This window comes from Crassostrea angulata, chromosome 2 (assembly GCF_025612915.1).
Source record: "Crassostrea angulata isolate pt1a10 chromosome 2, ASM2561291v2, whole genome shotgun sequence".
Taxonomy (NCBI): Eukaryota; Metazoa; Mollusca; class Bivalvia; order Ostreida; family Ostreidae; genus Magallana; species Magallana angulata.
This window is the reverse complement of record NC_069112.1, coordinates 54,929,798-54,956,964: the sequence shown is the minus strand read 5'-3', so window position 1 is coordinate 54,956,964 and position 27,167 is coordinate 54,929,798. Positions and strand designations below refer to the sequence as shown.

Below are 27,167 nucleotides of genomic sequence, written 5' to 3'. Positions count from 1 at the left end.
CCAAAAATGATGACTACACTTGAGCATCATGCAAGAATCCAGATATACATTTTTCCCAGAGGGTGAATAATTCTGTTTTTTCAACCGGAAAGAGTTCCAAGGGCTATTTTCCATATTTTTACAGTATTCAATAAATATAAACTTTTCAGCCGGGATCAAGATCCCCCCTTGACCTGTCCCCCTCTGGATCTGAGTTTGGCATTAATAATATCAATACCAGCCATTGGCCTCTCTTCCCCAACCCACCTACCCCCCCCCCCCCCAAAAAAAAAAAACCCAACAAAACACCACACACCAAAATTAATAGATGAAATTCAAGGACAAAGACTGATGAAACATTTTCTTAACATTTATTCATATCTAATTGATAAGGAGACAACTAGATCTAAAATGGATGATAACAATGAATACGTCACAAACATCTATCTATAGCACTGGCTTTAGTCCTCGGCCCTCAGCCCTCAGTCCTCGGTCCTCGGCGAATACATGGCACTTTACAGCATGCACAAGTCTAACATTAAAGCGAAACACTGGACACATACACTCTACTGAAACGTCCCTGGGTAAAAAAAAATTGTTGTCTTAATGATTAATATCTACTTTTTTATACACGCACTATACGAAATGCTGGAGACATGTAACACAAAAAAATGCTAAGCAAATGCGTAGTCATTTTCTAATAAAAAGAAGAAAAAAAATAGATATATGATGTAGCACCAGATAAATATTTATCAGCAGAAGGAAGCAGGTGTTATACATAGCATTTGGTGATAGGGCAGTTCTAGTAAGCATTTTTTGGTGATGCTTTCTACAGAAAATGATGATGTCATCAAAATATGAACACAATATCCAAGAATTGTGAATAATCATTGCAAGAAAAAACATACATTAAGAACATACAAGAATATTGCCTTTGGTTGAACTATCATTAATCTACATCTAAAATATACCCCTGACAGTTTCAAAGGTTGGTGCTCTAGAATTAACAAAAGCGACAAAAAACAATAAATAACAAATTTTAAAAAAACCATAATTGCAATATTTCAATGACATACCAAATGAAAGGAATAACAAAAATATATTCCTATATATTGCAAGTCAAAAGAAAAAACCTTAAAAACACAAAGTATATTAATCCATGTGATTTTGGAGTCCAGATCATTAAAAAGACAATTCTGTGAGACTCTGTGTTTTTACACTGAGGTGGCTGTATTGTGAGGTTAATCAAATACGCAGGCAGAAATGAACAAAAAAATATCTAAAAACTAGAAAAACGCTCTTCTTCCTGAGTCTGATTAAGGTACATTTACCCCCTGATAAAGAGAGATAACTCATACTTGGGTTTTTGTCTATTATTCTTTCAAGAGGCAAATTCTGTCAATTTTTTCCTGTAAAATATTTGTAAGTTCTGAGCATTTCAATCATAATAAGGGGTTGTTTTTTTTTTTATAAAACAGGTAAATTTTTAATTACTAAAAAAGGGGGTGATGCACCTAAAGTGAGGTGTGTGTGCAGATTATAAATTAATCAGTGAGAGGTCAACAAAGGTCATAGTCAAGTTTAAAAATTGGAATGTTGCCAGAAAATAAATAATTCATTTGCAACATCATTGGAAAACTGACAGTTGGTCTCACATCATCTTGGCTCCTACATGAAAAGGGGTCGTATAAAATATTGGAAGATAGGTTTTTAAGTTGTGTATTCTGATTTGTTAAAAAAAATACCTTAGCCAGCCAGTGAAAATCACTGTTACAGTTGATAAAGTTTGAGTATGAAATTCTATACGGTGGTATGTCAGTGAATAGTAATGAGACCTTCCAAAGTTTTCCAACAATGCAAATATACTAGTAGGACTACATTGGAAGAAGTGCACAATATATAAATGTGAGATGTAAAATCATACAAGGAAAAACTATCAGAATTTATCAATTTCAGTCCAAGTTCATCCAAAGATATGTCAGTAAGTGCATATAAGATGAGAAAACTTTTTTCCAGGTCCCGACCCCCACCCCAACCCCATTTATGCTCCCAAAAACCAAAATATGTTTTCTAGGGTAAAAAACAGATCAAGACAAATGCAGGGCTAAACAAAATGAAGCTGAAAGCAGATATAGGTATGTAAATCTTTCTCCAGGGACGTTTCAGCACATTTCTAATTACATGTACATTGAAAAAATACATACAAGTTTTTGAATTAACAGATCTATAAATAGCAGCCAATCAATGGCTTTACTATAAATAGCAACCAACAAAAATATGCTACGTCATATGATACAAACCTCTTATGACGCAAACTTTACAATATTGCGTCATAGATACATGACTGAGTGAAAAATGGAAGTATTGTAAATGTATCATGGGGCAATATTCAAAATGGAGGGAGGGGGGAGGGTGAGATGGGGTATATATATACATGTATATCTATATAACTATAGCACACCAATGTAAATACTCTATCTATCTATAACACACAGATTTCTGTTCCAATTCACAGATATGTGAACAAAAAAAAATCATATACTTAACAATTTGGCACCATTAATTAAATGACATCTTTCTTAATGTTCTTTGCTGAAGCTGAACAGCATTACATACACACATAGCTGGTGGGGGAGGTTAAATGATTTGGGGGGAGGGAGGGGGATCAATGATTTTTGGGGGGGAGGGGGAGGGGTTATATAATCTTATACAATCTTATGATATTACATGAAGTAAAATGACATCAACATATGACAATGTAAATTTCTCAGCAGATTTATTCCAGCCCAAAAACGCTCTGACAGGAAGAATTTTAGCCCCGCCCCCTTTTCTAGTTTAGCCCCGCCCCCTTTCTAGTTGTTTTCTTCCCCCGTATGGTCATTAAAAACAAAGGGTTACATAGAATTAAGGACATGTTTCTATTTGTTGATCGAAAAACCTTAAGACAATGAAGAAATCGTAAAAAAATTATCTTTGTACAACAGGTTTTTTTTCTTTGCAAAAAGTACACAATCTGATTTCTTATGTAAATATACTTTGTATATAAAAAAGGTGTTGGTTTTATTCATTATGAAAAGAAGAGAAAAAATACATGTAAAAGAGATTTTTTTTTAAATCAACCTTGTAGAAAATGTATCAACTCAAGTTTTTTTGTCGATAACAAAAAAAAAAAGAAAAAAAAAAAGAAGAAAAATTGTACAAAAAGTAACGTATCTCTTCAGATACAATCAAATAACGAAAAATAATAATCCTTCATTTAATTGAGGCAAGTTTCAAAAAACTATAAAAAAGACACTACAGATCATTAGATTCCATTGAATATCAATCAAATAACAAAGAGCAAAAAAAACAAAAAATCTGTTAAAATATCCGTAACAATAACAACTTATTAAACAATTTTTTTCTCTCAATAAAGAAAAAAAAAACCACAACAATTTTCCGCAATGTATAATTTTATGATATAAGTTCATTCGGTTTTATCAATACTCAAAACATTAATTCTCTAACTTTTGTAAACAAAGAATAAGAAAATGTATGTTTTAATTTAAAAAAAAATTTGGTTACAGCTTAATCATAAACATCATATATCTTAAAAAAGAACATTTTTTTTTTTTTTTAAACGAACTCCTGACTTCTATTGATTTCACTCAATTACTGCAATAATTTTTTTCTTTAAACAACATTACCATTAACAATCTTATACACTTTTCCACTAATAATGCAATGAATTCTCTTTTCTTCAAATTTTTTTTTCACAATTTTTTTCTCCCAGCAGTATTATACAATATACATGTACAAAAAATATATGCACAGAAATATTTTACTTGAGTTTCAAATCAAAATGTTACTGATATATATATATATATATTTTTGACATTGAATGGTCCCTACAGAATCAAACAAAATATTTCATTTTTTCATCTTAAAAAAATTAAAACAACTAAAACTTCAGCTGATCAGTTGACAAGTCAAATTCAAAAAACTAGGAATATGTTATAGATTTACTTCCCTTTGTTTTCAAAATGCGTCAACAAATGATTGGTCAATTGCCGTCGCTCGTAGTACGCTTTTTCACAGAACTGACACTTGTGTGGCTTGTTTTTGTTGTGCGTGCGCAGGTGCTTGTGCAGTGTCCCGTATTGCGTAAAGGCTTTACCACATGTGCTGCACGAGTAAGGTTTTTCCCCTGTGTGAATGCGCACATGACACGTGAGATGCTGTTTCTCGACAAAAGCCTTCGGGCAGTACTCGCACTTGTAGGGTTTATTGCCGCTGTGAATCATCTCGTGGCGACGCAAACAAAACGACGCACTAAAACTTTTCCCACATGTCTTACAGGTGTGAAACTTGTCGTTCTTTGTTGGCGACGTGACGTCCGAAGAGGCCTGACTCAACATGGCGTCATTTCCATTTTTCAGTGCATGTGTCTTCATGTGACTCTCAAGGGTCTCTTGGTCCTGGAACTTTGCGTCGCATTTGTCGCAGCTGAGGCCAAGGACCTTGGTGTGGTGTTCCGATGTCGTCAGGTTCAGACCTATGTCGCTGGACGACGTGTAGGTGCATGAAACGGGCGGACGCGTGAATGCTGTGTTGTAATCCGTCAACCCAACCATCCGGGCGCGCTGGAGTTGCGCCATGTACTCTAGCAGACCTTGATGCATCTCTGGAGCTCGCTGTAGCTGTGCCATGTGTTCCATCAGGCTCTGATGAACCTCCGACGTGTTCGCCAGCAAGTTGAGGGACATAAGGCTAGTGGTGGGATACCCGTACAAAAAGTCATAGGCCGGCCGGTCCGTCTTTGACCCCCCTGCCCCAGTTCCGTCCAATTTCTCGTTAGCATCCGTTGATTCTGACTCCCCTCCATGCACTCCCGCTTTCTCCGGAGACTCCGCTTTCGAATTTTCCCCTTCCGCTTCGCTTCCAAATTCTGACACGTTGTTCTGACTTTCTTCGGTCACCCCTGCGTTTGTTCGCATCCTGTTGGATACATCGACACTTCGGCTTTCGTCTGAAGCGTAAGGAGATTTGGCTACGGCAGGATCGGACTGGATCTCTTGTTCCACTGTACCCTCCATGTCGGAAGGTCCGGATTCCCCGTTGACTAGCTCCTGTGACTTTTTGGGGAGGCCTCCCTCCTCGTCCTCCTCGCTGAGTTCTTTCTTGATGATGAAGCCCGACCCTTCGTCGTCGCTCTTCTGGCCCGTGGCTACTGCCTGATTATACTGCTGCTTACGATGCACCTAGAAATAGAAATATCCATGTACTGCATATCAGAGAAATGAACTTAAGCAGAGAATGAAATGCATACTACTGTAAATTCCTTATATTATGTGAGTACTTAATTCCAGGATTCCTCTGTTTTGTATCAAATCGCGAGAATATAAAATCGCTAACATTTATCCCTATTTCCCATAGTTATCAACTCTCAGAAAATAATTGTGAGGTTTGCTTCTCACGATTTTACGCGGTTATAAATTCCTCGCGTTTAGGAATTAGGAATTTATGGTATGGAATCATCAATTCTCATGCAAGCAAATTTCTAGTTAATACGGGTTCATGAGGACATAATTTCTTTGATTAACTTGTGAATTGAGGTTATTTGTGGGTGAAGATCACCATCCATGAAAATTGAACCACACATATTCTAATATACACAACTGTCAACATTTCAATACAAATAATGAAAGAAACATAAAAATCGTTCACCAATAATTCCTAAGATGTCAGATCCCAAAGCATGTATGCATTAATCCTACAAACATGTATATATTTAAGGAATAGGAAATCATTCTTTTAGTATTATGAGGTGTTGATTTCAATCGGGGCATGGTCAAATCCAATATGAAATTATTGAGTTATAGGCTTCAAAATAAATCTAATGGACAATCCCAATTTGCACTAGACTTACAAACCTGACCTTGAACTTTGACCAGTCTGTACATTGTACGTCTGAATTGAATGAATATTGTTCTAAGATGTGATCATTCATCATTAACCGGCCCGTTAGACTTCTGGACAAGCTCCCTTTTGAAAGAAGTCTCATTCTTATAGAAGAAATATATACTAGTGCAATAGTGAGATTGAGATCAAAATTGAACTCGTCTTATAGTTTTAAGGCCCAATAGCCAGGTTCTTTCCAAGAATTGGTGGAAAAATAAGCAGAATGTCAAAGATGTTTGGAAATGGGCCAACAAAACTTTGCATAACCTTTGACCCCGACCTTTAACTCCTTTAATTACCTGCATGTGGTTGTGTAGGGTCCCATACTGTGTGAAGCGCTTGCCACAGACAGAGCACTGATGGGGTCTCTCTCCTGTGTGTATTCTATAAATAAAGAGGATCAGGAATTAAAAAAAAAAAAATTCTTATTAATTAAAGACGATCAATTCTGCTATATCAATATTAAGTGAAAAACCCTAGTGAAATACTTACAAGGTATACATATTATGTGATATCATCTTTATATTTGTATTAGCTATCATTTTGACTACAAAGATATGTATATTGTTTTAATAAGTTAATGGCATTAGCATGGTTAATGGTATATAATTGCACAAACTGCTGCATGTTCATAGAAGTGTATGGACTATTTCATGTGTGTAAATCTTTCATTAAGGACTTTCTTTCTAAAAATTGTATTTGTTTGCCCTCTGAGCCCAAAATTGGAAAATTCTAATTATCTTTGTACAGTTTAAATATAATACAGTATAGAAATATCATCAGTGCAGTGGAAATATCAGTATCGATGAAATATTAGTGCAGTGGAAATATCAGTATAGATGAAATATTAGTGCAAAGGAAATATCAGTATAGATGAAATATTAGTGCAAAGGAAATATCAGTGCATAGGGCTATGTTTGCAGTAGTATTTGTGAGCATAAGATGGATTTGTGCAGTGGAAATATCCTCGATGTAGAGGAAATATCAGTGCAGTGGAAATCAGTACACAGGAGAAATAAAAAAGTAGAAGGGGATCTAGGGGTCTAGCTTATAGCTAGATTGTGTTTGAAATGCAATAATAGCCGGGTAATTACGTCACTTTAGGCGGGGAAAATCCCCGCCTCCCGGGTCTTAGAGACAACCCTGAGTACAAAATATCAGTGCAATTGGATTGTCTGTGCAGTATTGTGTCTGTGGATATTAGAAGTGTTTGCGTAGTGGAAATGTGCAGTGGAAATTGATGTGCAGTGGTGATCATTATGGCATATGAGTGTAAATGACACTGACCTGAAATGGACTAGCAGCTGTTGTTTCTCCACAAAAGATTTGCCACAGACCTGGCATCGGTTTGGTTTCAGCCCCGTGTGGACCAGCATATGTCGCCGCAGACAGGACTGCATCGTATACTTCCTGTTACACACATCGCACTGGTACGGCTTCGCCCCGTCCACCTTACTAGTGAAGTTCCTCATCAACATGTCGTTGATTTCGTTCATGGCCCGAGAGTCCCGGTCAATTTCCACCTCTTTCCCACTTCCGGAATCTGACGGTGTGTCTGTAGCCTGCTCCTGTTGGCTCTCCGGATTTTTTGGAGAAGTCTGGTCCGATTCGCTGGTTTCCGCTGACACCTCTTCCTGTTGTGGCATTATGGGTACGTCCTCATGTTGGTACATGATGTCGTTCACTGGTGGAGTGCTGGACTTGATGCCCTCACCAGTGTACATGTACCGGCTTTCATTGGCGGAGTTATCCGGCTCAGAGACGGCCGACACATTTTCTAGATCCTGGTGCTCCGGATGAGGAGGGTGATGTTGTTCACTCGGTAGATATGTCGTCATTGCCACTTTGTCTTCGTCGAATGTCAGATACATCCCAGAATCCATTTGGGAGTGCTCTGTTTCTTGCTTCCTCACCTCTACCTCCTGTTTCCGCGGTAACTCATCGTAAGTTGACTTTGGGGTGGAGGCATCCACAGGCTTGAAGGTGGAGTGCGTCTTTTCGTGGCGTTTCAGCACTTCCCGCCGGGAGAAGGTTTTTGGACAGATGGAACAAGCATATGGTTTCTCTCCGGTATGCGTGCGCATGTGTACCACTAGTCTGGGCTTATCAATAAAGCGTTTACCGCACACACCGCACACCTCGTCTCTTTCCCCCGTGTGAATCTTCATGTGGCGACGCAGAGAGAAAGGCGTGGTGAACTTACTGTGGCACACTTGACACCAGACAAAGTTTTTCTCATTGTGAATGCTCATGTGTTTGGTGAGCTCAGCAGAGGTTTGGAACTTCTGGGCACACACTTTACATGATAGCTCGACTGTCATGTTCACAGCCGCAGCGGCCGAAGATGAGCTCTGGCTTTGGTCGTTTTCAACAACTGGGGTGTTCAACAATGCCGGTGATCCAAGAGACTGCTGAACGGCTGCCTCATAGCTTGGGGGAGGGGGAGGCTGAATCCCAAGGGTGGAGGGGTACCTAGAGCTTGGAGGGTCAGGGAGGGCCGAAGTGGAGGGAATTCCTGGACCGACCACAGAATTGACCGAGGTCACGACAGGGCTTTGATTTCTGCGGCGTAGAAGTGACTCTGTGAGACTAGAAAAGGACTCCAGACGTTCCGATTTGGAAGAGGTGACAGAGTTATCACTAAATGTGTCCTGGAGTTGTTCCGCCGCTGGATCATTATTTCGAGCTTTCTCCACCTGCGGATTCGGCAATGCTGCCATATCGTAGTTCTGATCCTGTTCGGGCTTCTTATAATCTAGACCCGCGTATCCAGGATATCCGGCCATCAAGGCAAATTCCGAACCCCAGTTTGGAAACCTTGCCAGGGTCTGGGCAAAGAGCTGATTCTGGAGATAGCCTTGTAGAAATTGCTGCTGGTCCCCAAACACATGCTGGTACAACAGATTATTTATTGCGTCAGTATCGGACACATGCTGCGTGTTAGGGTAGGCCGAACTCTCCCCCATCTCCTGTTGATCGTGGGTCATGTTCTCTGTGCTGGGCACGCTCAGAATGGTTGTTTTCTCGGGCGGTCGCAGGACCTCTGAACTTTCCCTGTGCTCTACGATGGGCAGACCCATCCTCTCTTGCCTGTGCTCAGCAGACAATTCCTGCCCATTCTCTGGACCCGAGTTTGGACCTCCAGTCGCCAAAGACTGAGTGGTGTTGTTGAGATGTTTCAGACTGGCAGAGTGGTGGTGGTGGTGCTGTTGTTGTAAGTGTTGTTTCTGATTGGTGGGGTCCTCCATGGGGGCGGTTTCTGTGGGGTCCGGTGGAGGGAGTGGGGGGACGGTGGCAGCCGTTGAGGTGGTGGCGGTGGTGGCTGACTGACTATTGCTGGCAGCGTCCCCTTTGTTGTGGATCTGGCGGTGCCGATACAGAGTGCCGTATTGTGCAAACTGCTTCCCACAGGTGTTGCATTTGTAAGGCCGCTCTCCTGTATGGGTCCTCATGTGTACAACCAAACTCCTCTTACCTAGAAATGATATAAAACATTCGTTAAATCAGAATTTTTTTTACTTTGATGGTGCTAAATAGTGGTGGTGGGGGGGGGGGGGGGGGGGGCATGCACAGGGTTGAGGTATCATAAAATGTTTGTCCTACAATGGCTACATGTTGTAAGATGGAAAAAAAATAAATGTTAATTTGAAACCATTTACTGGTTAATTAAGTAAGCTCCAGGATAATTGAAAGTATTGGTCAACTTGCCGTTTCCAACACATTTTTATAAAGCTTAAAACATAATACTAGTAATTGAAAATTGTGAAGCATGCCATATTTGAACTGTAGAATGATGGATGTAAGATTATGTACATACCAACAAATTCTTTCCCACAGACTTGACAGGAATCAGCCTGCTTGTCGTAGTGACTCTGCATGTGTCGATACAGCGTATAGGACGACGTTAACTTCTTCTTACATATCGGACAGGTCAACATGTCCGCGGTGGTAGGCTCAGAGTGAACAGAATCCACGGAACCAATCCCGGCAGCTGCCACACTCTGCAAAGGCTCTGCATTGTGGTGTGAGGATATGGTTTCAGTGGCGTGCGGTTCAGAGTTGACAAGGTTCTGATTGGGTGGTGTAATGGGTACAGAGTTCTCCAAGGCACCAGTTTTCACATGCATCAGACCTGGCTGTGAGCCGTCGGCACCTGTGTGGATTTCGTAGGCAGCAGAGGATGATGGGATAGACAACACGGCACTGCTGGCATTGCTGGTGGTCGGTTTTTCTGATTGGCTGGTGGTGTGAGCGTGGTGGTTTTGTGACAGGTCTGTCGCGGTGATGTTGTCCTGGTAGGTTGTCTCCGGCAACGGTTGCCGCGACAACATGGCAATGGTGTTCCGCAATCCCAGAATGCAGTGGTACAGCTCTTTTTTGCTGTGTGTCTCGATGTGGTTGTTGAGGGAGGTTAGGGTGATGAAGAAGTTTCCACATACTTGACACTGGTTGGTATCCATGGTAACAAGCGTAAACAACAGTCAAATTAAAAACATTCAGCAGCAGTTTTTAAAGCAACAGAAAGACATTACAGAAAGGAATCAGAGTCTTTGGGTCAAAAGTCCTACTACACAACATCTAGGTTTTATTTCAACAGGACTGCCAAGTGAGACTGTAAAGGTCCGTTTGATTGGTTCCCATGTTAATTACAGTCACTGACAAATTTTTGCAGATCTGATGAAAAGAAAAATGTTTGGGTTTTTTCCACACTGCTTTGGGGTGGTATGTATTTAACAGTTTTCAATGGACTAGGCTATTTCACTGTGGTTGGTGGTTTTCTGTTGAGGTACATGGTCTCCATAGATTTTGATTTCTTTCAATGAATGGAGACACTTCACCAGACCTGCAAAGTATAAAACATAAAAGATAGCTCCATAACTGTTGTCCATTATATATGTTGTCAATAGACTAGGTTTGGTAACATAAATGCAATGATGCAGACACCTCAAAGATTGTGTGGAAAAAGATTTTGACATGAACTAAAAAATTTATTTGAATGTTATTGTGTACTATGTAAAACTTTTACAGTTGCAAAAAAATAGCTTAACACAAGTAGTAAAATTTACAGATTTAGGTTTTTTTTTCTTCTTAAATTTGCCACATGTGAAAAAACCCAACAGATTTTAATACTGTATCCCGCAACTTCTACCACTTGCAGATATAAAGTATGAACCTACCCAGATTGTGCTTTAAACTTAAAATCCAAACAATTACAAACAAGCTATCAGTAGTTGGCCATGAATGAGTTCGCAAAATGGCGGCGTCGTCGATGTAAACAAACTTCGTCTGCAAAAATCAAACTCCGATTTTTGATCTTAAAATTATAAATCATTTACCTTCTTGTTTAGTATTTAGTTATCTGCCCTTTTGTGCGTATTACACTTCTAATTCTGCGTGGAATGCTGTCATACAAGCTGCGAATGTAGTGAAGAGGCAATGCAGTCCACGTTTCCAGCGTTATGCGTTTCAAGTCTTCGGCGTTTTTAATTTCAGATGTTCGTCGCTGTATGCGAGTTTTCAAGGTTTTCCAGACATTTTCAATTATGTTCAGATCTGGACTTTGGGCTGGCCATGGTAATGTGCTTATATTGTTGGTGATTTTCCAAGCATTGGCCCTAGCAGACACATGACAAGGGGCGTTGTCTTCCTGGAAGATCCAGGGTCGGTTCGGGAAATGTTGTGCGACCACAGGCCATAAATAATCATCAAAGATAGAAATATATTTATCAGTGTTCATGTTGCCGTCAACTGGTGAAAGGGTTCCTACGCCATGGTATGATATGCACCCCCAAAACATAACAGATGCCTTGCAGGTGCGCTCCCTGTCTCCAAATTCACCCAAGCACTCGGGTCGTAGACGCTCGTCAAGCTTCCACCAGACGTATATTTTATTGTTGTTACCCAACATAATTTTCGTCTCATCACTAAAGATGACTCGAGACCAATTTTCACGGACAGTCCATGTTAATTTCTGTCTACAAAAGCGTTTCCGTCGCTCTCGATTTACGTGCGAGATAGTAATTCGCTTTGAAACCACACGCCTCCTATATCCATCGTCACATAGTCTTCTTCTTACAGTTCTTTCAGATATATTACAACCCGTTATGTTATTAAACCTACTTGTAAGATCTTTTAATGTTTGTCGTCTGTTGCCTTTCACACGTCTAAATAAAACTCGCTCATCTCGAGGTGTTGTTTTTTTCTTACCCCCACTTTGCCGCTTGTTTTCTGTAGTTCCTCTCTCGTTCACCCTTTTCAAAAATTTCTGAATTGTTCTGCTGTTTATATTAGTGAATTCCTGAATTTTATAGCTTGAAAAACCGTTATTTGATAAAGATAAAATGATTTCTTTTTGTTCTTCTGTCAATTCTTTCCCGTGGCGAGCCATTGTTTCTATGCAGACGATAAATTGTTTACCAAAGGGGAATAATCCAGAAAATAAAACAAAACAATCCCAAAATTATAAAACTATTAATTCGGATAAAATTGAACTCGATACGTTCATGATTTACGGTAAAGTTTTACTCTCAACTTTCCAAGCGGACAATATTTGTTTACGCCGCCGCCATTTTGCGAACTCATTCATGGCCAACTACTGTATTATGCTATACAATACCAATTTTCAATTTTTTCAAGCTTGAAAAAAATGTGATGAAGATGAATAAATGTCTAACACATTGTCTTTACCAATCACGAGATTCAGTAGAATTCCAAACTGCAGCCTCTTGATGGTGTAATCAAGACAAAAATAATTTGGCAGCTGTTGAGGTGTTAATTAACAAACAGATACAGCGTATCCCTACACTATGATAGTCTACCTTTGTCAACAAAATAATTGCTTGTCAATCATTTACAACATTAAGAAGTAATTTTATATCATTTTCACTGCCTCAGCAAAACATGTACAGGTGCAATGACGTGTACAGTTAGTCAAATTCAGCTGTTTTTCAAAAAATGTAATTAAATGCTGCAATGTTTTAGTATATCATAATTAATTAGTAGTCCATGTATCTGTTGTTGATGGGACAGCAATTTTTTGGCTTTTATATTTCAAAAGTTAAATACTTTGAAATGACTTTATGTCAAAATAGCTGAATTAGCTAAATAGCTATATTATAATAGCTTAATCAAGCAAAAAAGCTAAATATAGAGATAATGCATGACCTATTTGAGGTAATAAGAAACAATTTACAAACAAAAACACAGCATGAATAAGTCTGGTAAAACACTTAAGATATTAAATCAGACCTTCGACAAAATTCTGAATATATCAGTTATCTTAAACAAAAACTTTTGTGTCCTTTACATTAATATTTACAATAATCAAAATCATAATTATGTGATAGATAAAGAGAATCTATAACATAATAGTCCAACATTTTTTCATGCACTGACTTAGCATGAACGAACTTTTGTACAGTGTCTTTTGATCTTTTGATTCTTAAATTACTTTACAAAATATAAATGACCTTGAATTCATTATGTAATGCACCAAAAAAAGAAAAGAAAATAACATAAAAAGGGGTTGGCATGAGTGTACATCTAATGCATACAGCAATCCGGACTAGGCCTACTTTCACTCTGAGGAAATTCGAATTTGCACTAAAATGAGCAATTCGAGTTTCCCTTTTTGAGACAAAAGTTTGGAGACGGAGCAATGTCAGTTCCTTAATCAAAACGTTCTGATGATTATGCATAACTAAAACGCCTTCTTCGGCACAAAAACAAACCTCCTTAGTTATCATCTTCAGAAACCCCAGTCACAGCATCAACCCATATGGCGCCATATGTCCCTCTCTGCTGGACGGATTCCAATCATTTAGCGCGCCATTGTTGAGTTAATAAGTATATGCACAATTTTCGCGGCCACTAAACAAGTTTTGAAGCATGATTTTGTCATTTTTTCTGCATTTCAAACAAAGGAAAACCCATCCTGAACAGGAAATTATTCTTGAACACATAAATATTAGAACCGGAAATGTAAGAACTTTAATTTTCCGAAATTCATGGTATCCTTTGAAATTAGAATTATTGAAGCCAAATTAAACTGATTAAATCATAAATCTTGCTTTTTTTACTTTAATAGGGATCATTAAACTCAAAAAAGAGAGAGAAGAGAGAGAGAGAGAGAGAGAGAGAGAGAGAGAGAGAGAGAGAGAGAGAGTTTGCAAATTGAAATTCCTGATATACTCTGCCTATAATGTAGTTTTGTTTCCTTACAAAATATCTAGCAAATTATAAATCAATGGAAATGGAAATTTGTGGACAAGAGGTATATGTAATATACCCAAGAAATCTTTATTAAGAAAAATTTGACATAGATAGAAGAATTTTTTTTTTTTACATTTCTTTCTTAATATTGACAATGCCTAATCCTCAGCAATGTTCAACAACAGTGACCAGCTCCGCCGTCACCAACTTTCCTCAAGTCAATACTAAGCCTCAAATCTGAGGTTTGACCTCAAGTTTATGCACTTTTCTTTTAAGGATTTGAGTTGAGGGATAAATTGAGGGATTTGAAAATTCAGGTGCCTTTGAATATCCGGATCTCACGTATTCATAGATAGATTTGGATTTTACATTGTAAAATGTTTAGTTACTTATATATTATAGAGTTTAATTTTTGTTACATGTAAAGTACGACTCAGAGGTCATACGCATGCATATTCATGTGTAATATTGCTGTAAATTTAAATGTAAAATTTCTGGACAGTATATTAAAATTTCTTCTTATTTATTTCAATTTTTATTAAACCTAATTTTTAAAATCAGATAACAATTTAAGAAGGCTCGTTGGACGTGGCAATCTTTGGACTGTGTTGGTATTGGTCTCCTTTAGAAGATCTCTTTATACAAAAAACTAAATTTAAAGGGTAAAACATATGGATATTTTCTTTACTAAATAATTATAGTTTATAGCTGAACAAATCATATCTTAAAATTTTGAACAGATCTGATCATTATTCTGTTGACCATCCAGGCTCCTTAAGAATTTTATGCCAGTTTTCTCTTGTTTCAGATCCAGGCAACATATATAAACTGACAGAGGACAAATGAAATGTAGAATTCAAGGATTTGTGGAATTCAACTTATATTCAACAGATGATTAATTTTTTGACCATCCACCAGCCTCCTTAATGATTAAATAACAATACTGAGCCTGAGGAATGCAGATCGAACCTTTAAACAACAAAATATTCAGTAAGTAAAATACTGAAGAATTTATTCATAAAAATATACAGTGTATAAGATATCAACTCATTTCTTGTTCAATATATAATTAAAAAAAATAACACAAGTGCAACATCAACACATATTACATAACATTTTTTTTTCTGACAAAGATGCTAAAAATGAAATTCCTACTTTCCTTTTCCCTTACTACATAAAATGCTAAAAAAAAAAAAAAGGTGCTTATTCTTCCACAAAAATGACTTTAAATGTAAACCTATGCCCCTGAGGGCATAAAGTCAAATTTGACCTTGACCTTTGCAAATAAATTTGACCTCCACCAGCCACACCCACTCAGCTTCTTTGACCTTGATCCTTTAATATTTCACAAAAAAATTAAAGTCTCTATCGTGTACAATTAGAAAAACAATCTGTCTTCATCAACAGCAATGATTAGAATTCATTTCTTTGAAGATGCATAATTTTTGTAATAATTCACAAGACATTAATTCCCATGGCATTCATTTTCTGTTGTTTTTTAATCAACAGCAATGATAATATAGAAACATTAATTCAGTAAATGCAACCCCCCCCCCCCTTCCCCTAAACTGTGAATTTAATGAATGAATTTCTATCTTTTGCTTTATAAAAACGGAAAAACTTTGTCTCCCGTAAAAAAAAAATATGATGCAGGTACGTTATGTTTCTTTGAAGATGCATAATTTTTGTAATAATTAGACAGTATTACCAATGGCATTTACTTTCATAATAATTCAGATCATTCATTTTTAAAATCAGCAGCAGAGTGAAAAAATATTTGCACAAAATTACCTACACATAATACATTAATAGCAAAAAAACGGGGACTTCTGTACACATTGCAAGAATACACACTATAGGTCCCTGATAACAGACAATGACTAGTTTGCTTCATTATTTTTTTTTCTTTTGTAAAACATTTTTAAAAATGTTGATGAGGAAACAACATTTCTCCCCTTACACATTTTATATAGAAAAGAATTTTTTTCTCCGAATTTAAGGCTCACAATATCCGCTACCGGTATATATGCAAGATTGGTTAAAAATAAAGTCCAACATCAGGTTTTAGCTAACAAGTGTGTCTCTTTGTAAAAAAAAAAATAAATGTTAAAATATACAATCAAAAACACTTAAACACTACATGTTGCTTATATAAACATAATATAATACAGTCGCTATATCCAGAGAAATCTTTCATGAAAGGCCACGCTTATGCATGCAGTTCTGCAGTTCTTTCCCATGACTTGTTCACAGGCTCAAAAAATAAAATAATTACAAATAAAATTGAGGTAATCAAGCAAGCAAAATACTGTCCTTGATATGTGTACATGACTGAATAATTTACTATGGTTTTGTGGTTCTGGGAGACAAATAAATATACAGTAACTGTAGATTCCCAATAAAACGCGAAATTTAAATCTGCGTAAAATCGTGAGAGGCAAATTTCACGGAATATATAATCTCTCATTTATTTTCAAACGTATGTAAATTAAATGAAACTATGATAAAAATTTGGTGTTCCTAACTCTGTATTCTCGCTTTTCGATGCAAAACGGTTCAATCGTGGAATTAAGTGTACTCGTGTAAAATAAGGAATCTACGGTATAAGGATAATTACATAATATAAATCCATATATAGCCATGCAGTGCACAAATATGACTGGTTAATATTTGTCTAGACATGCTTTGATAAAATGCTGTAAATTTTGCCTAAAAATATTACATCCAATACCAATATCATGTGGAGGATCTGAAAGTTTATTTTTGGATTATTAACAGTCAATGTACTCAGGTTAAAGAATATAACTCCACCCCCTTAAAATTTTGTTAAAAACCCATTTTCTTCACTCTCACATGAAAGATTTATCTCATGAATTGAAGGTTATTAAATTTCAAAAGATGAATACGCATTATAAATTTGATGATAGTTTCTCCGTTGGGAGAGTTTGAAAATCTCTTGTATTTTCTACTCTATAACATTGTGCTATAAAGTAAACAATTTTATTATAGCATTTCCTCTCACAATGGCAAGCTCAAGCTAAGTGATCCCAAGAAATTCATCAAATATATATGGCAAACTGTGTAATCATGGTCTTTTATAATAAATTTACTTCAACAAAATATTTTATACAATCATACCCTGAAAGTCTAAAAATTACAAAATGCATATATGGCACTCTAAGCAGTCCATGTAAGCAGTCCATCCTTTGATAAAAATTAATCTTCATTAAAACAAAAATTTCTGTATTTGGTACATAGTGGTCTGTGTTGAATTGACTCGCATCTTTAATTCACTGCAAAAATGGCTGCAAGAATAACATTGTACTGTACATTAGAGAGTCTGTATGGCTTGGCCCGAGATTTAAGGTACATATTAAATATAATTCCTTATGATTATAATACATCTACCATTTCAAAAGGGTGAGCACAATAGTTCTCAAGCTATTTATTAAACTAGTACACAAAGTTGGGGTTTTTTCCTACCCTTATGCGTGCATTCATTTTGCTGGAGAGTAAGTAGACCAGTAGTTCTGACAAACAATTTACATGTATATAATGCATGCTCTATTCTATATAAGCTCTAAGATACCTAAAAGCTTTAACAGTAATTCAAAGAAACTGTATGCCTCTGCTTCATGTCAAGTTACGCTGGTTGTTTTTAGACAATATTTTAACCATACGACATATATATCCACTGTTTTTCACTCTATTCATTAACTATCACATAAACTGGTCCACACTTAAACTGAATCCAACCATTTCATCAAATTATGTCAAAAAGGACAGACATAGACTAGTTGTGACAATTATAGCATAATTAGTTCCTTAATTGGTTTTATTTGTTTTCTCCATTAAAACAGAACACATCGCTGGTGATCCAACATTTTTTTTACAATTTGTAACATGTCATGGTTCAGTGACCCCAAAAAGGTCAAGTTCAGGTCAACATGAAATGACCTCTCTTTGACCCCAGTAGATGTGCTACTACTTCTTTCTGGTTCAGTAACTGTAAACCCGGAATGGTATAAAACCAAATTTCATTCGATGCTCGTTGCAAATATTTCCACCATGGTGTCGCAGTAAAATCGGGTCAAGTCGTTGGACAGCGGTTTCCACCCCCGCGACCCACATTCTAGAAGTTCCAGTAAGGTGCAGCGACCACGAGCCGTCAAACTATAATTTTAAAGACATCATAAACATACAGCATAAACTATTATGTGAACATAATATCCATGTATTTTGTCTGTGTGACCATTGGCAAAAATGGATTTTTTTAACATATTAGCATGGATTTGATTGTATATACGTTAATTTTAAAAGCATTGCACAATTAAGGAAAAATAATATCGTATAGAAGAACAAAATTCCAGTATACAGTATTCTACATACAGAACTGTGACTAGGAGTATTATCTAAAGGGTTAAAAATTTACTAGGCATAGAGTTCTGATCAATATAATTAAAAAATAAGTGTAAGTAAATGCAATTCTCAAGGATATCAAAGGATAACAAAATTGTCTCCCAAAATCAAAACATAATGTGACCATCTCACTTCATCCGCTGAGTATAATGTGACTCACCCATCTTTTATGATACGAGTTCGCACTTGATCGAGCATTAACGACATGCGTGGCTGATCCTGAAGTTCAAGGTCTTTTCCAATAGACTGCAGCTGCAAAATTGTAAATGTCCATTTGCTTAACTTGAAATTTATGGTAAATCTCTTTGTTCTTTATTCCTCTGTTAAATTACCAGGATATGAAATATTGCTCTGAATACCTTTCAACATGTCGAAAAACCTAACTAACCTACATCAATGACAAATTACATAAGATTTTGCTCAATTGGTGTTCCATTTCCAGAATTCATTTTTGTAATTCCAGAATATGCTTTTATTACAACACCCTTCACCATAAACATAATCTAATTGAAGTATTGCAGTCAATAAAAATAATCGCCCCCCTCTAAAAAAAAACCAAAAATGTAAAATACATCCCCTCCCATACAAGGAAAAAAGGTTCTTCCTTTCATGTCTGCCTCAATAAAAACCTACTGGTATTATATTCATTTATCCATCTCTAGCTACATGTATTATCTTGCTTAAAAGTGAACAATTCCCAACGAACCTGTATAGAGAAACATTCGTATTCGTCTTCATTTGACGATTGGTCGTTTAAGATCTGCTCCAGGCAATCATAGACTGGGACCACTAACGGCTTCATAGTATCGCCCGTCGCAAGTCGAACATTGCCGAACACTTGACACAGGAAGGAGACAAAGCCCAGGTACCGCTTGTTGTCCGAGCGTCTGGTCTCGTCTTTTGCTGCAAAAAAAGTCACATGACCAATGGAAATCTTTTTCATGATTTTTAGACTTTTTGTTACATGTATTCCTCCCTCTATTATGTAGGGCGTACTGTAATAATTAAGTTACAGTGCTATTTCGCCTTAGTTTGGTTGTGAAGCTGAGGTTGTTAAAATTAAAATAAGTAGCAAATTTTTGGGGGGAATTTTAGGAAAATAACTGTACCAGTATGATCAAATTCATCATATTTCAGATCTCTATTGGTTTGTAAGAAACTAATTACATCATGCGCTGATCCAGAAAGTTGTCCATGAGGGTATGATGGTTATTTGAGTTTGCCAGGGGGGTTTGACCTGGCATGTTTTTGGTAGTTTTATAATGTAATTTAATGAAATATGAATGTTTCAGGAGGGGTTGCAACCAATGACACTCCATGTTCATATACCTTAATTATTTTAATTTTAATATTGGCCGAAACACAAAAATAGAACTTGTATATATAAGAATCAGAAATATGCCTTGAGAATTTCATTTTGTTATTTTTCGTTAGCAGTGTAAATTAACGAAATTAAATCCATAAAGAATTTTAACCCAACTATCACTAAATACAGAGTTAATACGTATTACATTTTAGAGATTACGCTAAAACAAAAGTAAATGCTAATGAAAGTTAATTTGGTTTAGAAACAAGGAAATTTTTACCCAACGAAAATATGTTTCTACAGTAATCAGATATGGTATCCGTATAACCTGTATATTTGAATAAGCAGATATTATATCCTGTATCATTTTCTATATGAAACTTTTTAAATTGCAAAAAATGACTGAAGCGAATTCAAAATGTTAGAGATATTCCCAATTTTTATAAATTTTTTGAAAGGTGGGGGAAAAAAAACGGATATACGTTATCCACATGTAGCGGTAGATTTTTATTTTGAGGAGTATGAACATTGCCTAAAATTAACATTCAATTGGGGGAAAAGGGTACTAAACAGTATCAGGAACTAATTAATAATTATTAATTAATTTCAACTGAATTGTGATCCTGAGACTACATATGCATAAATAAGCATGATTAATTAAGAGGATGGCTCTATGACCAAAAGATCTGTGACAGCCCAAAATTATTTCATCATATTCTAATATACAGTACCCTTTACCTTTGAAATCTTCCTGAACAAATTTAAGTATCACATTTCTGAACTTTGATCCTTGCACTTCAACATTAGAAAGTCTGTCACAAATGCACGCTCCATATTTAGCAAATTCTTGGTCTCTCAAACTCTTGTCGTAAAGGCGCTTGGCCACGTTTTTGAGGTGGTCCTCTGTGGACATTGATTGGGATAAGGTCATGATGTCCTCCAAATTGTCCTCGGTCAGATTGAGGGTCAGCCCATCCAAATAGTCCTCAAGCTCCTGGACGGTGCCTGGGGGAGGGGAATCCCCATTCTGATTAAAATAGATTTGATAATGCATTTAATGACCCATTTATCTGATTTTGCTTTCTAAGTAAAAGTATTTTGTTTAAACACTATAAAAGCAAATGGAGATGATACTAACTCTTCTAATATTAACCCCTTGCATCCTGTCACAAATAAAAACCTTAGTCCATGCTTTCAGATCTCAGAAATTTTCATACACATGTGCTGTCTGGAAAAAAACTAATTACTGGTAAAGTCATATAGCAGACAGACTTTCCTGACAAATATAGGCTGATCAATTGTTTAAACCTCTTTTTGGAATCCAATAGTCTTATCCTAATCCCTCACTTGGCACCTTCCAGATATAAGTAAAACTTGATCAATATACCTGTACGAAGTACTGTAAATGTTATAGGAGAATTATACGATAGTGTACAAGACATAAGGAAATGAATTAAATCCAAGAAAGGAATAATTTTGTTTGAAGAATTTCTATCAAAAGATCTCAAATCTCAAAAGAGACTCTGCAAACATTTTAATTTCATGTCAATTTAACATTAGAATAGCTTGAAAACTGATTATGGCTCTACGTAAAAAAAACCAAGGAGCTATGAACTGGCCTAATGCTATAGCAAGAATGTGGCAATACTGTGCATTAATATACACAGTGGTGACATATTTACTCAGTTATAAAGTTTTAAATGGAGTAATTAAAGAAGAGGAATGACCACAACTTTGCACGAACTTGGGCCCCTTCAGTTAGTATAAGGAGTTATAATCCTAAATCAATGATGTGATAGTGTAAAGGATAATCAGATATTACATCTTTAACATTAACAGCTGATCATCGTCGAACACATCATCACATGGTTATAATAGAACGGCACGTCTTGAACACCAACAGAGGAAATTCGAAACTTATGATCACCCTGCACTCTTTACACACCTTTGTCGTCTCCCCTTCTCCTTGTGGTCCGGGTTTTGGAGCTGACCCAGCAGCCAGCAGTCCCCTCCCTCTACCCCTTCCTCGCCCGGCGCTTGCCATTTTTTACCGAATAATTCGTACGCAGGACGGGATAATTTTTAGTTATTAGATCGTACATATGTTTATTCAATATCAATGACAGCAAAGAATGGCAACGCATTTTTAAAAATACTATGTTTTCTAATGTTTACCAGAGACATAAATAACATTTATGTTATTTATGTCTCTGTGAATACCTAGAATAATAAGAAAATTATATGACTGGACACTTTTAGTTATAATTGAATTTATACCAATTGAACTACAAAGACATACGCAAAATACACATCCCCCGGGAAACCCAGACCCACTTAGGTTTAGTTACACACATGACTAGACAGTAAAAAATTAATTCGTTGTATATATTTTAAGGTCGGAAAAATATTTTAGAAAGGTGCAAGGGTAAGCTAGCGTGAACTCCCTTTTTGGGAGAACTTTTGAAGGGTTGATTTTAGAACCATTTTAACAAGGCTCTGGACTTTCAGTAGGACGTAACTATCTATTTCTTGCGCCAGAACAAGTTAAAATGACGCTGTCTTCGAGCGAAATATACACCGATTGCGTAGTCTCCGCTCAAAAACCAGACAAATCTTGTTGATTTTAGAGAGTAATAGCTGAGTGGCCTATAATGAAATAGACAGGCCTACGTCACATTGCTATTTGACACAACTACCCAATTCAAAATCCAAGCTCTTGTTAAAATGGTTCTAATCAACTCTCCTATGCAGTTACTCTTGCAAACCGGAAGTGAAACAGTGTTTAGACCTCAGCACAAATCATCACCGCTGACTTAGTAATTATAAAAGTATAATATAGAAATGCATTCGATGCAATGATTTAGAAGCATTGTTTTTCAAGGAAACTTATCAATAAATACATGTAAAAACACGGTTATAACGAGCTACCAGGGACGGACGATTTCGCTTCGTTACAAGCGTAACGCGTTATATCCATTAAGGTGGCTCACTACACCTTAAAATATTTTTTTCAAATCAGCAGAAAATTACGTGATTATGATAGATATCATAAAGGATAAGAAGTATTTAAGTCAAATAGGCAAAAAATGTGCAGTTTTGGATGAAAAATTACATTTTCGAAAATTTAATTCAGTAAACGCTCTTGGCGGATTCGAACACATGATCTGCGGTTCAGAAGCCCAATACGTTAGCCACTGGGCTACTACGATACACAACTGAATAGAACGATATAAACACTTTAACAAAATATTTAAATCGCCATCTGTGACGTAGTGTCTTAAGGTATACGTTTACTCAGAATGAAAAAAAATTCCACTGATGATAATGAAAAACCATCTATTGTGTGTTGAAGACCTATCATGGTAGTGCTATTTTTCACTTTCAAAAAAGTAGGTCAATGACCTACTTTTTGAGATAATGGCCATTGTATATTTTTTGAAAATTTAAGAAAAGTCCCTAAAAATTTTACACTATGATTGAAATTTTCTTAATTGTGAAAATAACACAAATTGCTAAACTCTTTTAAAAATGAAATACAGTTTATGAATGGCAGTGACACGAAACAGACACAAAGCATTAAGTTTTAATTCACAACTTTTATGAATATTCCAGTCCGAATTTCCTCTATCATTTTTCAAATTCCTACCCCTTTTTGATTCAATTTTACAAAAAATTGAATGATGATAATACTAAAACATTTATAGCATTAAATTAGGTATATTGACCTTACTCTGCAGGCATAAAAGTTATATGAGGTCAATGATCAAAATTTTGAGATATGGTGTCTTTTATCGTTTTTAAGCATTTTTCAATATTTTTGTAGTGGGTGCCATTCGAATATCTAAACGAAAAAGTGAGATAAAAACAAATCAAAATATGCAAAATTTTGTTGACTAACAAATAAAATCTTAACTTTGAATATCCTACCAAAAATATTTCAGTGAAAAACAAAATCTGAAAATTTTAGTCCGAATTTCCTCTGTTTTGCTAAAAGTCCAACTTCCTTTGAGCCTAATTCCATAATATAGTAAAAATAACGAATGGTTTGTCAATAATAATTCATTTCATAAATAATTTTAGTGTTTAGAACAAATATTACTCATGACATTGAACTTTATAACAATCCGAATTTGAGAAGTCAAACCCTGAGTAAACAACGTCCTTAAAAAGTATAAGTCTGGATGTAGTGAAGTACCTTAAGATTACAACATATGATATTGTTACGGGGAATGAAAATCACCCTGTTCTAAACGTCAGTTCATTATAAGCGTTTTCGCTATAACCGTGTTTTACTGTACCTTGAAAATGGTCAGATTTTAAACGGTACGAAAAATTTAGATATTTTTGTGGTCGTATGTATTCATACGCCAGAGTTTAATATGGCTTGGATAGAATCATTAGAAATATTTCGATTACTGATACAAATGCATATCGTAGAGTTTGATGGCGTTAATGCTATCTTTAAAAATTACACAACAGATTCATATGGGTTTGTTGTTTTTCCGTCTATACAAAGTCATGTAGCTCGGAATTCTTCTTGGAAAAGCCTAATAATTTATATTAGAAGAAATAAGCGCAATATTATTCGATCATATATACAGCCAAAGAACTACTTGCCAAGCAAAATAAAATATCGTTGATTTTAGCATGAAAATAATGAATAAAATCAACTCTCGTCAGTACTTTGAATTTTCTTAACTTTTCATGTACGGAACGGCGTTTTTGTCATCACATTAGGTGTAATTTTTTGTAATCATGAAACGACTACTGTTAAAATGTTGGGTTTTTTTTTTTGTTTTTTTGTTTTGTTTTTTGGTTTTTTTTTGTTTTGGTTTTTTTTGTTTTGTTTTTGTTTTTGTTTTTGTTTTTTTGGGGATTTTTTGTGTAGCGTTTTCAATGTATTGATGTATTAAAATGTTACTAAAATAGATAGAGTGGTTGAAACTTTCTGCGATCGAGGTAGAATAAAAAGCTTTAAATTTCTCTTTTCAAAAGTTTTATCGAAAAAAAAAAACATTAATTGAATTAAAAATTACAGCTTGATGATCTCCTGTATCTCCACTGAATAGACATAAATGGGAAATATTATTAGTTATCCAGGGTCAATCAAGGGAGTATGGAGTACAACACGGGGTAAATCCCCGCATAACACTTGATTGGACCTAGATAACGAATTCATTTCCTATGTTTTACAAATTTTAAAATTATATCGTTTCACCAGTGAGATAAGTTTGATACAAAGAACCCCCCCCCCCCCAAAAAAAAAAAAATAAAATAAATGATTGAAATTGTGCTGAAAATCATTTATTCATACCAAAATCAAGAATATTAAGAAATAGGGATTTAGACAAATTATTTATTCATTTACTTCATTTAATGTTATATAATATTATTTTGACCAACGATGTAAACAAGAAATATCTGAACCAATTTCTGTAACAGTTTTCTTTAATAGTTTAATTTAAATGTTAGAATTATATAACCACTTTACTATTCCATTTCTGAAAAAAAATTGGCAGTTTTATGTTAGGATGTAACTATAACATATCTATCGTTATCTTACATCTACGTGCATAATTAAACTCACTTCCTTCATACCCCACATGAGACATCAAAGAACGCATTTTATTGTTTTTATTTACATCTTTCTTTCTTCTTCGTTTTTTAAATGTTGAAACGATTAATAAAAGTAAGAAAAAGTATCTAAAGTATTTTTAATGTAGATCGTTACGTTAGATAGAAGAAGTATGGCCAATTATTTTTATATTGGAATTGGAGTATGCCATTGCCATCAACAGGACTATTTCATGATTATGCAATATGATGCTCGAATCTACTCTATTTCATGAAAATATTTGGTGCCCTGGAGATTTGTAGAAGAGGTCATTTGTTATTGATTACTGTATACAGGGTTATTTTCGCCCCGTGTAATTTTCGCCCTTCTTCAATTGCAAACGGTTTCGTCCCATCTTGAATTCGCCCATATATTGTTGTATTTAAATAGAGATGATACAGTATGGTATATTGGAATTCGCCTAGTCTTAAATTCGCCCGCTTACAACGTGAGCGAACGGGGTGAAAATAAAAGGAGCGAATATTTCCCTGCATACAGTATTCAGTCATTTGTTGATATTATGGACAACTGAAATCTTGATGTGTTTAGAGTCATATCTTACTGTCAAATACAATGTATTCACTCCTTAATTGAATTCCATTTCAAAATCTGATTTCACTGTAATAATTTCTGTGGTGTTTTTTTTTCTGTGTGGCTGTGTTCACTCGTGTAACTTTTTGTTAAAAGTACTGTAAACGTACTATATTTGGCTATGTATTCTATTTAGCGCTTTTGGCGGAATGCAGCGTCCGCTAAATCAAGTATATGTACATCGCTAAATTAATGCCATGCACATATGTGTATAAGAATAGTCACATTCAGGAATACGCTAATTCAAATCCACGCCCACTTGTTTACAAACTAAATTCCGCCAAATATCCACACGCCAAATATAATACGTATACAGTATACAACAGCGTACTAAGGTTTGTGTGTTATTGAGTAATGCCCCAGTCACACATTCACGGATTAAATGCCGGATTAGCTACGGAAGCGATCCGGCATCATCCGTGGCGATATGCTTTTCCGTCTGTTATCGTACCCAAACGTAGCAATACTTGTATAGCTGCGACAATTTTTGAACATGTTCAAAATTCCACTACGGATGAAACCACCGTAGTACCTCCTTAGAAAAATTTACTAAACCGTTTTAGAACGTAGAAGTCCGTTTTAAATCCGTATAAATCCGTAGTAATTCGTATGTATCACTTTGTATCCATTCCGTAGTGCATCCGTACTAACTCCGTATCATTAGATTTTCCGGTGTCAACCGTGGAAAATATTCCGTAGTAGAACCGTGGAGTTGATCCGTGAATGTGTGACTGGGGCATGAGATCCAACTCTCATGGTACAGTCACTGATAAGAGTTTCTTTATTTTAAACGAATAAACATCCAATTTAGTTTCGTAGAAGTAGTCATAAGGGACTTAAGATAATTGATTGAATTGCGTTGTTTGAATACTATTCAAATTATTATGAATAATAAATGATGCCAACAAGAGTTGTTTGTTATTACTGAATAAATAGTTGGGCTAGAACGACCATTTCGTTTTCAGCTGCATAAAGAGGCAATTTTTTTTTTCAAATTTTGGCAAAACTGGTTTGGTCGAATAAGACATGATACTTTTCACAGTGGTTTTGTAGATCTTTTTTTTTTAAAGTCATATAAGTACCTGGTCTGAAATTTAGATATAGGTT

At 35.8% G+C, this 27,167-nt stretch overlaps 2 protein-coding genes across 3 annotated transcripts; both read right to left on the bottom strand.

Annotated features, from left to right (window-relative positions):
• Nucleotides 1-333: 333 nt before the first annotated feature.
• On the bottom strand, nt 334-10,758 carry LOC128171551 (zinc finger protein Xfin-like). The gene is made up of 4 exons (XM_052837333.1): nt 9,737-10,758; nt 7,207-9,394; nt 6,219-6,303; nt 334-5,219 (listed from the first exon to the last, which is right to left on the bottom strand). Exons 1-4 carry the CDS (start codon nt 10,377-10,379, stop codon nt 3,981-3,983), a joined length of 4,155 nt encoding a protein of 1,384 aa, XP_052693293.1. The 5' UTR covers nt 10,380-10,758; the 3' UTR covers nt 334-3,980.
• Nucleotides 10,759-15,956: 5,198 nt separating this feature from the next.
• Nucleotides 15,957-21,930, bottom strand: LOC128171595 (CBP80/20-dependent translation initiation factor-like). Of its 2 annotated transcripts, none has more exons than XM_052837391.1 (5): nt 21,801-21,930; nt 20,594-20,882; nt 19,256-19,452; nt 18,710-18,801; nt 15,957-18,303 (listed from the first exon to the last, which is right to left on the bottom strand). In XM_052837391.1, the coding sequence occupies exons 1-5, from the start codon at nt 21,897-21,899 to the stop codon at nt 18,168-18,170; spliced, it is 813 nt and encodes a 270-aa protein (XP_052693351.1). In that variant the 5' UTR covers nt 21,900-21,930; the 3' UTR covers nt 15,957-18,167. The 2 variants fall into 2 exon arrangements, with proteins under 2 accessions (XP_052693351.1, XP_052693352.1); XM_052837392.1 differs by lacking the exon at nt 21,801-21,930 and adding an exon at nt 20,994-21,310.
• Nucleotides 21,931-27,167: the final 5,237 nt, after the last annotated feature.

Coding starts and splice junctions, on each gene's coding strand:
- LOC128171551 (XM_052837333.1), bottom strand. CDS start 10,379: ATGGATACCAACCAGTGTCAAGTATGTGGAAACTTCTTCATCACCCTA. Junction 6,304..7,206: donor CAGCTGCTAGTCCATTTCAG/GTCAGTGTCATT, acceptor CTTTATTTATAG/AATACACACAGGAGAGAGAC. Junction 5,220..6,218: donor CCCTACACAACCACATGCAG/GTAATTAAAGGA, acceptor TTCTATTTCTAG/GTGCATCGTAAGCAGCAGTA.
- LOC128171595 (XM_052837391.1), bottom strand. CDS start 21,899: ATGGCAAGCGCCGGGCGAGGAAGGGGTAGAGGGAGGGGACTGCTGGCT. Junction 18,802..19,255: donor ACGAATGTTTCTCTATACAG/GTTCGTTGGGAA, acceptor ACAATTTTGCAG/CTGCAGTCTATTGGAAAAGA. Junction 18,304..18,709: donor ACTCGTATCATAAAAGATGG/GTGAGTCACATT, acceptor TTAAAATTATAG/TTTGACGGCTCGTGGTCGCT.